General features: G+C 35.9%; 1 protein-coding gene across 1 annotated transcript; it reads right to left on the bottom strand.

The window, feature by feature from the left end:
- Nucleotides 1–4,435: 4,435 nt before the first annotated feature.
- Nucleotides 4,436–13,191, bottom strand: LOC115737964 (oligouridylate-binding protein 1B-like). The gene is made up of 12 exons (XM_030670417.2): nucleotides 12,958–13,191; nucleotides 10,607–10,668; nucleotides 10,180–10,282; nucleotides 9,942–10,018; nucleotides 9,766–9,827; nucleotides 9,574–9,661; nucleotides 9,359–9,434; nucleotides 9,191–9,221; nucleotides 8,075–8,194; nucleotides 7,814–7,899; nucleotides 5,610–5,786; nucleotides 4,436–4,937 (listed from the first exon to the last, which is right to left on the bottom strand). The coding sequence occupies exons 1-12, from the start codon at nucleotides 13,063–13,065 to the stop codon at nucleotides 4,656–4,658; spliced, it is 1,272 nt and encodes a 423-aa protein (XP_030526277.1). The 5' UTR covers nucleotides 13,066–13,191; the 3' UTR covers nucleotides 4,436–4,655.
- Between the last annotated feature and the right edge of the window lie 1,835 nt (nucleotides 13,192–15,026).

Raw genomic sequence — 15,026 nt, 5'->3', positions numbered from 1 at the left:
CTACGACAAATTGACCCTTCCTCAAATTGGGTTAAACCACAAAAAGTTTCAAATTGGTACACATGTGAAAAATATTAGGTAAAACCCCAAACTGGTACATAAGTGAACTGCTACACATCATCCAACTCAGCAATTTGATGGTTAGATTTAACGAAAACTAACAAAGGGTAAATTTGTCACGGGTGTACTAGTTTATGGTAAATTTGTCACAAGTATATCAATTCAGTTTTTTTTTTTTTTGTGGTAAAAAAAATAATTTGATGATAAATTTGTCACATGTATATCAGTTTAGGGTTTTCTGTGGTATTAACCCCGCTTACTTAAAAACTGAAATTTAGTACACGGACTTGACTTCGCGGTCTTTGTCCTACCTATTATGGTACAACATCCACATCCAAGTCATTAAGGATAATAACCTATCTGAAAATGGCTCAAGGCTCTGGATCCATGTTAAGGTATATTCCATGCAAAAGCAGAAATTGCTACGTGTAGAAAAGGAAAATCGGTACGTAAGACTCATTGAAAATACATATTTAATCGAGGTTGGTAAATTCACACTGTATATGACAGAGTTATTTTTGCTAAGACTGGTGTAGTTTATACTGTGTTGTTAAATGTAACTCGATCTGCCTAGTGGAGAACATCCTTCAGGCGATATGACGTCGGCCTGCTGGAAATGGGAACGAGATTTTTCAGTTGATGTACAGTGCAAAATGTTATGCTTCGCTAGGCGAATTACAACTTAAGGAAAAAGAAGATTCCACTTTTCGTTCTTTTCCCATATTTCGTCATTTCACTGGAAAAAGGAAAGCCCTTAGAAAATGTTCCGATTTGACGCCATTTGACTGTGGAAATAGAAATTGAGGCCAGTTTAATTCGTGAGAATGTTTTTAGTTGTTATTTTCACTTATGAACAAAAATAATTGTGTACTCTTAGATTTTTTTTTTCTTGAATAAGTCATGTTTCGTTTGTAAAGGTAAATGTTCTCAATATATGAGAGAACATTATGAACAACGTGCCTGATGGTGCTGTCTACAAAGTTAAACCATTTCATTTGAAATGTAAGTTTTCTAAAGCAAGTTTTCAATTGTTTTTTTTTTTTTTTTTTTGGTAGTTTGGCTTTATCAAAAATGAAAAGTCTTTCTTATTTTCCTTAAAACGACACTTAATATAAAACATGTTTTCAGTGCGGGTCTTTATAAGATAATTGGATTGGTCTTGTTTACCAAACGTACAAATTCAAGGAACGGATCCCATTAGTTAATTAATATGTGGTAGAAAAGGATGATCTAATGTTAGCTTTCCTGAGCACATAAAATATAAATTACGTACAACAATGTAAGTTAAATAAATTACATTAGAACAATGTAAGTTATATTCGAAACAAGTCTACTAAAAAAGTTTAAAAAAGAAATACAACATATAAATGATCTATGTTTTAACTGAATTGCAATTTAATCTCTTTTGTTTAAATACTTTATTGCAAGTATGAGATAAATAGCAATATAGTTGTATTATTAAAGTAATGAGAGTTATTTATTCCATTTCAATATGGTCACAAGTAATGGGAAAAAAATATTCAAGTGAAATAGATTATCATTTCTCTTTTAATCTGACGCATAATATTTTAAATTAAATAGATCTCCTTAAGTTCACTATAGTAATTTTTTCCTTCAAAAATGGAATACAGCGTCTAAGAATTATTTAAATATATATTTATCTATTTTTCCTAGTTTAAACTTAGATACTTGAATTCTAGATTAAAAAGACAAATTTTGTATTATTAAAAAGTATAACTCATTAACTTTGTTCTTATTCATTCTTACTCTATTGAATTATTCAAATGAAATAAGTAGTAATTTAAAACAGTAGAAGTGTAATTATTAAGAACATATGTATGCAGTATTTTCGACTTTTGTTATATTTCGTTTATCAATTTTCTTTATTTTTAATTCGAGAGATTTAATTTATTTACTTTATTCTTTTCTTGGTTAAATAGATTATGCTGAATAAAAAGTTATATGATTTAACAATGCTGCACACAATTAAATCTGCAATATTAAATCAGAGCAGGAAACTGTGTACCAAATCTGCACTAAGTAATTTAAGGAAGGGCCAGACCAAAAAATAAATAAAATAAGAAAGGGGTACCATCCTTAATTACCAAATGAAACAAAGAAGCTTCTGATTCTTTTCCTACAGTAATGGCAGGACAACTGGAGAGCCTTAAAGGTTCGATCTCCGATTAGACAACTTTAATTTTTGTTTATTGAAAAACCATTTTTGAGTCATCCCAATTCTACTTATTTCGATATCAAGTCACAAACTTATCTTTGGTTGGCTGGCCCTCGCCCAGTGGTTAGAGGAAGCCAAAGTGATAAACAAAAAAATAGATTTTTTTTTAAATAAATATTATCGAAAATGCTCACATTAGCGCCGATCACGCCACGTAAGGATAACCGGCGTCCACATCAGTGATTTCCGGCTTAAATTGGCCGGATGTATTAAATTGATATCAATGCAAAAAGTTTATGACTAAATTAATACAATTGAAAGGTTTATGACTAAATTGATACCAATGCAATAGGTTTAAGACTTTTCTGGTACTTTTCCATACACTGATTTTTTTGTTCACAAATTTTGTTGAACCATGAGAGGGCCACTTGTTAACTTCCCAATGGACTTCTACAAGTGCACCAAAATACTTATATAGTCATCAGGGTTGTATACAAAAATAGTAAAAACCTTTGAAAAATAATCTTGAGATACTCTCAAGCATTATCTTAGGACACCGTACACTATTTTTTTGGCGTAAATATGTTAGTATCATTAATCAGATGAGGTGCAAAAGTTCAAGGGAATCCCTTAGCATTACAAATGTACTAATTATGTGAGAATATAGAGGAAGGAAGTCTCCATACAACAGCTTGTAGAACATTTGTCTGGGAAGGTCTACAATTCTGGTAGAATAACACTTTACCCCTTACAACCCTACGAATCCTAGCCAATGGAAGATGAGTATCAATTGACATGTTTTGAAACCGTCTACGGTTTTGTTGCATCCAAATGTAATAGATAGTTGCTAAAAAACACAGCTTGAGCAGCCTCGCCTCCAAGTTTTGGCCCTTGGTGGCCTTGATCATCCATTGAAGTTCTAGATTCTCACCTTTTGAAGAACGCCAAATCTCACTTTGTGTGATGATATTACGCCATATATTGCTGGTCTAGGTGCACTCATAGAATAAATGGTTTTTGTCTTCTATACCAGTCATACAAAAATTACACTTAGTATCAACTGAAGAGAGCCATCTTGATATGGTTACTGCCATCGGTAGCCTATCTCTACAAACAAGCTCGCCAGTAAAGTTATGCTTGCAAATACCACTAGTCCAAATCAAGTGATACCAGTCCACAGCCGGTCCCTCCGGTCTGAATTCCTTGTGTATCTCTTTGCAACAATATATTTGGCTAGAGATGATATGTGCCAGAGCAAATCTCAGCTTAAGAATATATCGCCAACTCCAAGCCATGCTGCCCTACTGTCAAGTTACATGATTGGAGTACCTCTGCAGTTAATCACGTTAACCCACTACTCACAGATGCCTTCCATTCAGAGAAAGAATCGCAATAGCAGCGGATCTTTGATCAAAGTAGTGAATAAACCCATAGGACTGTGGGACGATCGGGAAGCAGATTGGCAAGCTCGGTGCATCCATCCAGCACGGTGGTAGCGGATAAAAGCTCTCCGAGTAGCAGGATCTTTGCGGGAGAACCTTCTGATTTACTCAAAATCCAATCTTTGAGATGGAGTTCCACAGCGGGAGCCCAGCTGCTTTCTTTTTATAAATTGTCGCTCTGTTCTTGGCGGAGGGGGGCTCAAACACCTTCTAGTCATTTTTACCAAAAAAAAAAAAAAAAAAAAAAACACCTTCTAGTCAATCATAAACTTTGCTTTCCTTCTTAGATAATATTCCTAACTTCTTAGATAATATGTCGCAATGTATCTTCTTCTCTCCACACAATCCAATCGTGAATTATAGCCATCAATACACCTCTTTTAGTCAAATGCGAAGCACGTAATGCATTATGATCAAACAATTAGATGAGGTGTAAAAGTATCCGAACTTAGATTCACTATTTGTTTTTGCTCCACAGCTCCGATGCTTTGAAAACCAGTCATCAATCCTACTTGTGTTCACAGCACACTGCAGGTCAGCATTACTGCAACGAAAGAATGTCGTCTACAATGGGCTGGTACTGTCAATAAGTCTACATTGTTATCGATAGCGAGTCTCGCAGTTTCTGCAAATGCGAGTCGACCTCAGTAGCATATGCCTGGACAAGATTGTCCAGTGCAAGTATCATTGTTTTTGCAAATGTGCTTCGTCTCAATTGAGTAGAAAAAGAATGCGGCGGCACCTAGTGGGAAAAGGATCCAAAGAGACACGGATTCATTTTTGAGCAGCCAACCGTACAGATACGTAAATATAATAACATACAAACGAAGGGAACGTATTGAAAAGGGTAACATGCACAGAAACGGCAAACATCGGACTTCCTAGAGGTCATAAACTCTCAATAATATACGTAGCTCAAGAAAAGTTCCTCTCTCCCTCCCTCCCCCCTTTAAACGTTAAGCCGAAAACCAGGCATGTTACTGATAATACATGAGCTGCTGGGCAGCCGCAACATTTTGAAACCCACCATCATATATTGCCTGGCTTCCACCAGCAACTCCCATACCCATCGCCGCCTGCTTGAGAGGATGCTGTCCTTGCATGAGAGGATGCATGCCGCCCATCTTGCTCATTGCTAACTGTCGCTCGTAGGCTAATAGTTCAGCAGTAGAAAGGCCTGGTAATGGTGCCACTGCAGCAGGTGGAGGAAGGGGATTGGAGCTTGTTCCTGGGGGAGTAGGCTTGCTACCCCAGGAGCACTGCAAGCACAAACAAATCAGAAGTCAGCTTTAGTTCAATCGAAAACACCAGGGGGACGAAGTCTTGTATTAACTACCGTTTTCACATGTTAGAGCCCCTGATCTATTTTAAACACTGCCAAGATGTGGACGGCAATTTTTGTCTTAAACTCTATGCCATGAAAAGCCCATCTAAATTATTGAAAAGACAGAACACTCCACTTGTATTGCCAGAGAACCATGTCTTATTACCATAACACATGCCACCTTTGCTAATCCTTGTAGAGGATAAGAGGTACAGCCGAACAGTGGTGGCACAACATGCTGATGAAGTCATAGCTACAGCATTTACAGATTGAGTTTAAATCCAACTGTCCTAAGTCAAAGAGCACTAAGCTCATCCAAAAGGGTTTAGTGCAGTCACTGAACGCACAAAACTCAAAGACAACTTGTATTCAAAGCTCGGTGTAGTAAACAAAAATGAGGTCTTCGACCAAGGTTAACTATGGGAGGTGGTCGGATTTACAATCAGGAAAAGAAAAAAAAGCAGTAACTGCAACTACTATAAGCATAATTGCAGAATTAATAGTCTCCCACTGCAGTTTCTATGGAACAGAAAATTTTCTAACCATCAGCACCCTGTGAAATGAAAAATTAGAAATGACGAGTATAGTAACAAGCCCAAGAACACACCTTAATTTGTCTTCCGCATAGAAGCGACTGAGAATTTCCCATTTGAATGGCTAATGCTGCTTCTGCATGTGTGCTATACCTAACGAAACCAAATCCTTTATCTCTTTGGACCCGGACCTCTTCAATCACTCCAGCACCAAGAGCATGAAAATGGCGGTGGAGTTCAAGCTGAGTGACCTGCAAATTTAAAATGACTCAGAATTTCCCCAAAAAAATTGGAGACAAATAACTTCTGAAAATGAGCCCATACAGTCAGTTCATATGAGCTCACATGCACACACACATATTTATAACCATTCGATTATAGCATAAAGTTTTCCTTAGTTATAATGACAGCCTTTCCTAGGCGATATAGTGAACTAAACTTGAACAAAAGACATATGCGAAAACTACATATGGTATCATGCTCCATGGGGTAAGATGCACCCTATCATTTCAAAGAAATAACACTTTACAACTCATAGTTCACAAAACTACCTCCTACTCCATAAACTCTACAATCCCTGTAAATTCGAATACTTACAATTGTCATTTTAGTCACTTGAAAGGCCAAATTTAAACTTGCAATTGTCGGAGCCATTTTCCATATAAGTAGGTTTAACTTTGATAGAATAAGCTCATCAGCTCTTCCTCTCTACTCATTTGCCTACTCTTCACACACCCACTTCCTGAATTCTCTCCTCTAAATACAGCTATAAGTATGAACTAATGTAGTACCAACATTCAAATAGCTTATCATAAAAAGTACAACAGAGTAAATTAGTCTCAAAAAATTATTTCGATATGGACCCAATCAATGTGGTTGCATTACTTATAGTTAACTTAATCGAATACTAGATATGTATCTTGATGCAAAAGCAAGGGGACTTAGTGTTGACACGCGGTTCTCTCTTTTTAGTGACATATGTCTCACAAACTAAACAAATCAAGAAAACATGTTTCACTAGGCTCCGTTTGTTTTGCGGAAAATGAAAGATTTGAACATTTTCCCGACAATGGTCGCTTGTGTCACTTGAAATAATTAGTCAATTGAATTTTTTTTAGTACCGACAATAATTTATGTCTAAACACTTTTATGGACGATGAAGATATTTTTTGTTTATTCAATTTTTGTAATTGCAACAAGTGATAATTTTAGGAAAATATTTCCAAATCGTTTATTTTCCGCAAAACAAACGGAGCCTAAATGAACTATCATTTTTCATTCAACCTTTCTTTCTTACGTTTTTCTTTCAATCTAAAGTAAAAGAAGCATCTTTTGCGAAAATTAAAGAGAATGTTAATTTTAAGAAACAATCAAAAACATTTAAGTGAATTCGAGGGATCTCAAAAGTTCAAATTCATTTAGTTTTAGGAATTTGCAGTAGTCAACATTAAACAGAAGTCAAAGCTCAATTACTGAAAAAAGAAGAAGATCAATCCAAATCTCTAATATCATTTGATTTACTACTTAATTTTTCGATTACAATTATCATGTAAGCAAGTTAAAATTTGCAGAACGAGATAAATAGGATGGATGCATTCAGCATTTAAAATTACTTCTTTTCTTACACTTCTCCAAGGACTATATGATTCGTGTGCAATCATTATAATGTTTTCTCATAATGTTGGCTCTCCAAGAATGTAATACAATACATCCACATTTATTGTTGCAAAAGTTAGCATCAAATTAACTAATGAAGAGGAAAGGAATACTATTCAATCTGCTATGAAGAAAACATGAAAAGAATCAGAACCCATACTGCATTTTGATTTCGTGATAATTCAATTTCTAGAGCTTTTCAAACACTCGCTTGAAGCTATTTATTACAATAAAAAGAGACACATGCATAGGACGGGCTTCTTGACTAGTTATAACTAAAGAAGAGCATTATGGTAACTGCAAAAGTACACAGATGGTTGATGTGTATTTAAACTTTATAACCAACAAAAAATTACAGTTTCTTCGGATATAATTTTATTACTGGTCGCAAAAAGAATAAAACCCAGATGGCTAATATAGTAATGCAAATATGAAGATGTAAAGTGTAATTTTAAAAACCAGCGATGCGAAGTTTACTGTAGCCCCACTTCACGATGAAAATATTAGTTTTCCGTACAGATTATCAGGAAAAACCGCTTTGAGTTGCCCCGAAATTACTTAAAAATCTACCATATGGACAGCAACACCAAAAGATAGTACAAGAAAGAGAGATCGGTCTTGCCTCTGGAGCTAAATTTCCTACATAAACAGTTGTATACTGAGGATTATTTTCTGGAGCATCACTGTTTGTACCCTCCTTACCATCCTCTGCAATTGAAAAAAAAGGATAGATGATACGTGAATCAATTATGAGAAAGAAAATGCCTATCACAGTTGATAATACAATGACTCTAGACAGTAAAACTTAAAATACTTGTTCCTTCGAGCATTGCATATCAACCAAGATGAATCCAAGAAAGTTATGATGGAAAAAATGGCTAACCTGATGAGCCATTAGTTAGCTCCACCACACTTTTGGCATCAGAGCTCTGCTTATCTTCAATGCCACCAGCACCCTTTGTTGCCCAATTGCAACGTATTTGTCTACTGCCAAGCCATTTCCCTGAAATATACAGCAAATATAACTTGACTTTACATGGAGACCGTTCAACCTTCTGGCATTTCACTGAACCGCTGAACTACCACAATACTATCCAAAATAATTCAATTGTTGCCGACTTCTTACTATGTCCAAATTTCTACCAGAAAGTGATCCTTAATCAATCCACAGGGACTGTTCAATATGATGCATCATCCAAATCTACAGTAGTCAATGTGCTCATAAAATCAACATCAACATCATCTTTATCCCAAACTAGTTGGGGTCGGCGATCGATAAACCCAAAAATAAATAAAATAAAAGCAAGACCGATTGAGGGAAAAGAAATAATTATATAAAAATAAAAATATATAAATATGTATAGGGAAAAAGGACTAAAAAGGACAGTCTAAAACATAGGAATTCTGCCCCTCCACAATGTTAATTGCCTTTTTGCTCACAAAATAGCAAACAAAAAGGCACCACCAAATTGTCAAATTTTCTATTGCCATTGTGACAACAATGTGCCTTGAGTGGCCAACCGCGTTGATTTTTGTGAAAACTATGGATGGAACAAAAATGAAATAGAGTTAGTGGCAACCCCAAATTTCCTTTCCTTTTGGCAAAAGGTTTGGCAATGATGATATCCCCCAACATCCAACCACATATATTTACAAATTAAAAATGGCTCAATAGTTACAGCCACCGTTCACCGGGGCTTTCGTCTCCTCAATATCTTACCACCAACACATCCAGCCAATCTAGGTATCTGAGGGAAACGGCACGATTATGTTCCAACAAAGAGTTTTGCATCTATGAACTAGTTACTATAGACAAAGATAAGAAGGATGTCTGGAAGTTTCAATAGTCTGTTTAAGAAAATCTGAACTTCAGTATTAAGAGTTCGTCTATTTCATGATTCCAATATCCAAGATAAAGAAGGCAATCTCCTTAACATGGACGGCCATAACACATGTAACTGTGAGAAAAATAGTTTTGCTCAGAAGGCAGAACAGTTACCGGTCAAATCATTTATTGCACTCTGGGCATCCTGAACACAAACAGAACCACCACAAATTAACAGACAACCTTAATACTGGAGATTGAGAACAGAACATGTATGTATCTAATGGATGTGTACTTATAGATGTACAATGACAATACGTTCAGGAGAACGCAATACAGCACCTGTTGGTTCCTGAAAGAAACAAAGCCAAACCCTCTCGAACGTCCAGTCTTCTGATCCCACATAACCCGAGCATCTCTGTGTTTTAGCACAAAGGTACAATTTAATACCACAGTTATTTGAACTTGACTATGCCATCATAATGTCTTTTTGCTATTTTGTACTAGAAAGTTTGCACTTTCAGAAAAAAAGCAAGATAAGTAGATGTGAAACTTACGAACAGCTGGGATAAACTGAAAAGCATGCAAACAACATGGCATCCGTCACCTCAGCACTGAGGTCACCAACAAAAATGTTAAAATGGCCTACACATTTAAAAAGTAGTTATATGAAGCATGGATGAAAATATGTATTATAGCACCATGAGGACATAATAATAAGCTATTTTAGAACAAGAACCAGAGCAAACCTGAAGTGTCCTCTCTCTGACCACTTGCATATGCCCAATTAACTTTAATGGGTTGCCCAAATCTGCAAGCCATGGAATGGGACAAGCTCATCAAAAAGAGAGTAATCCAATAGCATGACTGCTCAAGTTGTAATTGCAACATCGGTGACTAAAAATCCAGTATAGTTTCTACTCACAGATGCCTTCCATTCAGAGAAAGAATCGCAATAGCAGCGGATCTTTGATCAAAGTAGTGAATAAACCCATAGGATGACTGTGTACAGAAGGGAAAAGAAAATTGTTAGCAATAGACGATATCCAAGCAAGTGAGGCAACAGATTCCATCATTTCTGTTTAATTTTTCCAGGTGCTTCGGCAATTTCACCAAAACCGAAATACAGATAGTATATCTAACTTTCAAATCGAAACCTATACCTTCTCCTTTCTAATAAGTTTGCAGCCTTCAACAGGACCTGTACCAGCAAAAACCTCTTGAAGAAGTGGCTCTGTCACCTGAGTATGAATGTTGCCCACATAGCTGCAGTATACGACGAATACCAAGAACACTAAGTTTCTAACTCGAGAATTTGAAAACGAAAAAATGAACTCCTAGTGTCCGAGTTAAGTTAAAACAAAGATGAGAGAAAACCCATATGAAATATTGCAGTGCATCTTCAAGCAAAAGTGTTAAAGTCAGAAGATTTTAAAACATACGAACATACGACAATTACCACAGCACAAATCTGAGCCTTACATAGCCTCAATTTAAGGTAACCCAAGAAACATGATAAACCGACAAACAGGCGGTTGAAACAGAGAAATGGAAATAATAGTATCGAGGAAAGACTTGACAAAGACTCACACACTGCGGCAAGTACTTGGATCAAAACCAGGAGGCAGATTTCCACTTGCAATTGGTTCTATCTGCAGAACAATAGGGGGAAAAGGAACTTCAAAAGAAAGAACAAAGAATGTTGCTTTGTTTGAGAGTATCGAAACCAAAGACAAAGAGATATCATACTAATATCCATTAAGCAGGCAAAGATGAACCAAGATATGAGCAAAAAATTATCCATAATGGGCAAGACAAGATCAGAAAGAAGATTTAACAAAGAGAGTCCAACAAACAGCCACCAAAGAATTCATGATATACAAACCAAATTACACCATTAAGCGATAATAGTAAGCTGTAACAACCAGCTTCTAACATCAAGTCCCAACAAAAACTTCTGTGATCTAGTCAGGATATTCATTAATGCGTAGCTTGAGCATTGATCAAAATTCTCAAGAAAGAATGACTCAGCACCCAGCAGGAGCTTCACAAAACGGATAATCTGAAAGTTTCCAGGGACAGAGAAAGATCAAATATTCCAACTAAATACACTAGACATGGAATAAAACAAAGTCCTCAACCAATTATCATTCTAGAGGATGTATTCTATGAAATTATTCCTTATTTTCACATCTTCTTACATAATGACGACCTCAAATACTTAATATTCCAACATTTGAACTGGTTGCTCCTCCAAGCCATGCCATGCCTTGCCACATAATAGCAATTTATTATGCTTGCACATTTCAACATCTATACGTGAACTTGTCAAGTCTTGTCAATACAGTATTACAAGTAATTTCTGAACAAATATAATTCTGGCCCATCATCACCATCTTTGCCGTGATCCAATCTTATTCCTGCCACAAGCCCCAATCCCCCAAACCAAGTTTCCTCTTTTGCTAGCTTTTTACCTTGCTCATGCTCACTAATAGCCAGATTCCAAAAATTCCAAGATGCCACAGGCCTCACCGCATAATTCACCATCCTAATCTTTGAATCATTCCCCCATGACCCATAATTTTTCCATCTCCTCAATAAGTCCTTTTCCTTTTGCTTGACTAGTCATCAAAAGTTTCTCATAAACCCTATCTAAAGCAACCCTACACAAACAACAGCCATGTGCTTAACAGAAGTATAGGAAGACAGATGAACATAAAAGAAATTAAGTCCATATCATGCTTAAGGATTATTCACAGAGATTATATGGAAATTCAAAAAATTCCGCAGAGCAAATGTCTTGGAGAAAAAGAATATTCTTTTATTTTCCTTCTTACATTCCTTTAGTTCCATTTAAACCGTTTGTAGAGAGCTTCTCTGTTCTCTCCTTTAGGATGTAAGGTAAACGAGCTGCAGTGTAAGCATACCACCGTAAGTCCATCAACTCAAGATATTCACCCCATCCCTCATGAAGTGGATTGATGGAGGATAAATAAGCTTACACAGCCAAAGAAAGGTCAAATGACATGGCGGCGTTCTTACAGTAGCTGTAGAAGTGCCCAGTCTTGGAAAAGACTATGAAAGGAAGATTCTACGGTCAAGTAGCCGTTGACCTTTACCAGATAGAAGCTTGTAAGTTGTAATATAAGTGGTAATTTTCTCTCAGTTCTTCCTAGTATCACAACGGAATTAGAGCAATTTATTGACCATCCCATTAGCTGAAGCTGAAAAATCAATAAATTTTCACGTTGAGCAATTGAATGTCTTTCAAAAGGGTCAAAGATCATGTTTGGACCCGCAGCATACTTTTCAATTTTAATCGCTTAAGGCTGTGTTCTTCCATCATGTCTAGCGTGATCTAGTGCTGTTCTTAGACTTATCCAACCATTGCTCCAGTAAAAACAACCCAAAATGGAATAATTTTCTGATAAAAGAAAAGGCCAACAACAACAGCTACTCGCACTAGAATCAGTACCCAGTGGGTGGCGATGGGCGAATTTACAAGCTGCACAGATCATTTGTTTTCCGATATATGAAACTGAAGAATGAAAGACAAGAAGCCGCATCTCATTTCCACCTTCTTTCTGATAACTAACATACTTCAAAAGATGTCTCCACAATATCTAACAAAGAAGTCGCAGCTACACAACACAAGGACAAGAACTGCAGGACCCTAGCTGCAAAAACAAAATAAACAACCCACTTCCTGCGACCTAAAATCCCTCGTCTAACAACACAATCCGACCCCACAAGAACACAATATCGGGTTGTGATCAACTGTTCACACTACATCATCTTACTCGGATCAAAACCCCGAACACCGGAATCATCGTAATCACGAATTCGGAGGTCATAAGCGCATCCATCAACGATCAAAATTTCACGTCTCGCAAGCTCCGAGCAAATACATTAACTATGCGACGAGACGAAATGCGAGAAACCTGAGGAGGAGCCAAGAGGCCAGGGTGATAGAGCGACTGCTGCTGGAGAAGAGCTTGCTGCATCAAGGCTTGCTGCTGCTGCTGCTGCTTCAGCCGGTGATGCTGCATTTTCCCGCAGATTTTCCCGTCAAAATTGAGGGTTGAGCTTCTCCTTTTTCCCTCTTTTTTCCCGAGAAAATCGAGCGTTAGGGTTCGTTTTGGTTCGGTTTGGGTGGTCTTCGCTCCTCGCGTGTCAAGTCGGGGAAATTAAATTCTATTTTCCAATTTATGAAAATCTTAGAAAATTAATATCCATCTCATTTTTTATGAAGAATAGATTAAGTGATAAAATTTAATTATATTAAAGTTGGGGCTCAGTTTACTTAGGCAACTATTCTGATCCGAAGAAGTGATTTTGATTAAAATGACTTTTTCCGATTCCGTTTCCCGGATAAGTTTTAGGGAATCAGAACGCATATGGTAACTATATAAAAGTTTTGTTCTTGGAACAGAAATGTGTTTAGTAAATGCACATAATTTCTGTTCCCCGGAATAATTTTTTTTTTTCAATTTTTGTCATTTAAGTCAAATAATTATATAGTTACTTTGTGAAATTTCATCTTACATTTCGAATTAATCGAAGATTAATTCATATTTATTCTCTTATATAATAAAATATTGCATGTTGAAATGTAAAAAAAAATATCATGAATCATCACAAGTCATTTTCGCCATTTATTGTGAGATTTCATACAACTCTTTTGAGCGAGCGGATAACCAACATGAGCGACACCCTCGTTCTCGCAAGGAAAATGCGAAACAAGGATGTGCGTTTTTGGTTCAAGGAAATCAAATCTTAGTCTTAATTCATCCAAAACTTAAGAACGAGAGGTTGCTAAGTGTTCATATTAGTTATTTTGTCTTTTCCAGAATTTTCTAAAACTAGACTAAGTCTAAAGTATAAAACCTACGCAAATCACAATCATTGAAATCAAGTGCACAATCAAGGACTCATGACATTGGTGAATCCCATCATAAAACCCTAACGAATCCCTAGGGATTAGACAAATGTGGTTCGGGTTTAATTTCAAAGGTGCTAATGATTTTTCTAAAAAAGAACAAAATCCATAAAATCTAGAAAATTTATGCCCAAATTTATGAAAATGAGGTCAAACTAGCATAATCTAATCTTCTTCTATTTTTAGGGATTTTCTAAATTTTATTTTATTTTTTAGAAAATTTCCAATTTTTTTTAAAAAAATATTTTTTTTTATTATCTTTTTTTTTTAAACTAGACCTCGTTGTTTTGTTTTAGGTTGAGGGAAAAGTAACTTCATTCTGTTTTGTGATTCTCAAAAGTGATTCTTTTTTCTAGAACCAACCTTTTTTTTGTATTTATTTTTGTTCTAAAACCGATTCTGATTTTCTAAAACCGATTCTGGGAACAGAATCTGAATCATTTACATTACCGAATAGGATTCTCATCTTATTCTGTTTCGGGGAATAGAATCAGAGAACCAAAATGGTTGTTGCCCGTATCCCGTTAGGCCAACCAGAGAATGACACGTAAGCAAGTTAATATGTAGAATAGTCATTTTCTTTTCTGCTTTTTTTTTTTTGCCCATTTTATATTTCTTTCTTAATAGACATTATCAAATTTTTATGTGTAAGTTCAAATCCATATCTTAGTGATAGGAATTATTTAAATTGAAACAAGAGCTACATTTGCAATAAAAATGGTCGAAGAACTAATGGAGAGTGACAAAACCAATCTATTATGTTTGGCATTTTAAGAAATTCGTACATTGGATTCAATTATTAAAAAAAAATGTAACTATGCCTAATTTGGAGGATTAGGAATCAAATTACAGGTTTCGTTTGTTTCTAGAACCTTCATTAGCATGGTTTTAAGTTGATGGCCAATTTTGATTAGGGGCGCATAAAATTTAATTCACTATAAAGAGACGGATGTCATTTTTTCACTACTAAAATATCTATGATTTTCTTCTTTATTTTTAATTTAAAAAGGGTCGTACATGATTCGGACTAGCAGTTATACGAAAATTCTATCGATCAGACTAGAGATTTTG

The sequence above is a fragment of the Rhodamnia argentea genome, chromosome 8, assembly GCF_020921035.1.
Source record: "Rhodamnia argentea isolate NSW1041297 chromosome 8, ASM2092103v1, whole genome shotgun sequence".
Taxonomy (NCBI): Eukaryota; Viridiplantae; Streptophyta; class Magnoliopsida; order Myrtales; family Myrtaceae; genus Rhodamnia; species Rhodamnia argentea.
The sequence above is the reverse complement of the archived record's forward strand: the minus strand, read 5'-3'. Positions and strand labels throughout refer to the sequence as shown.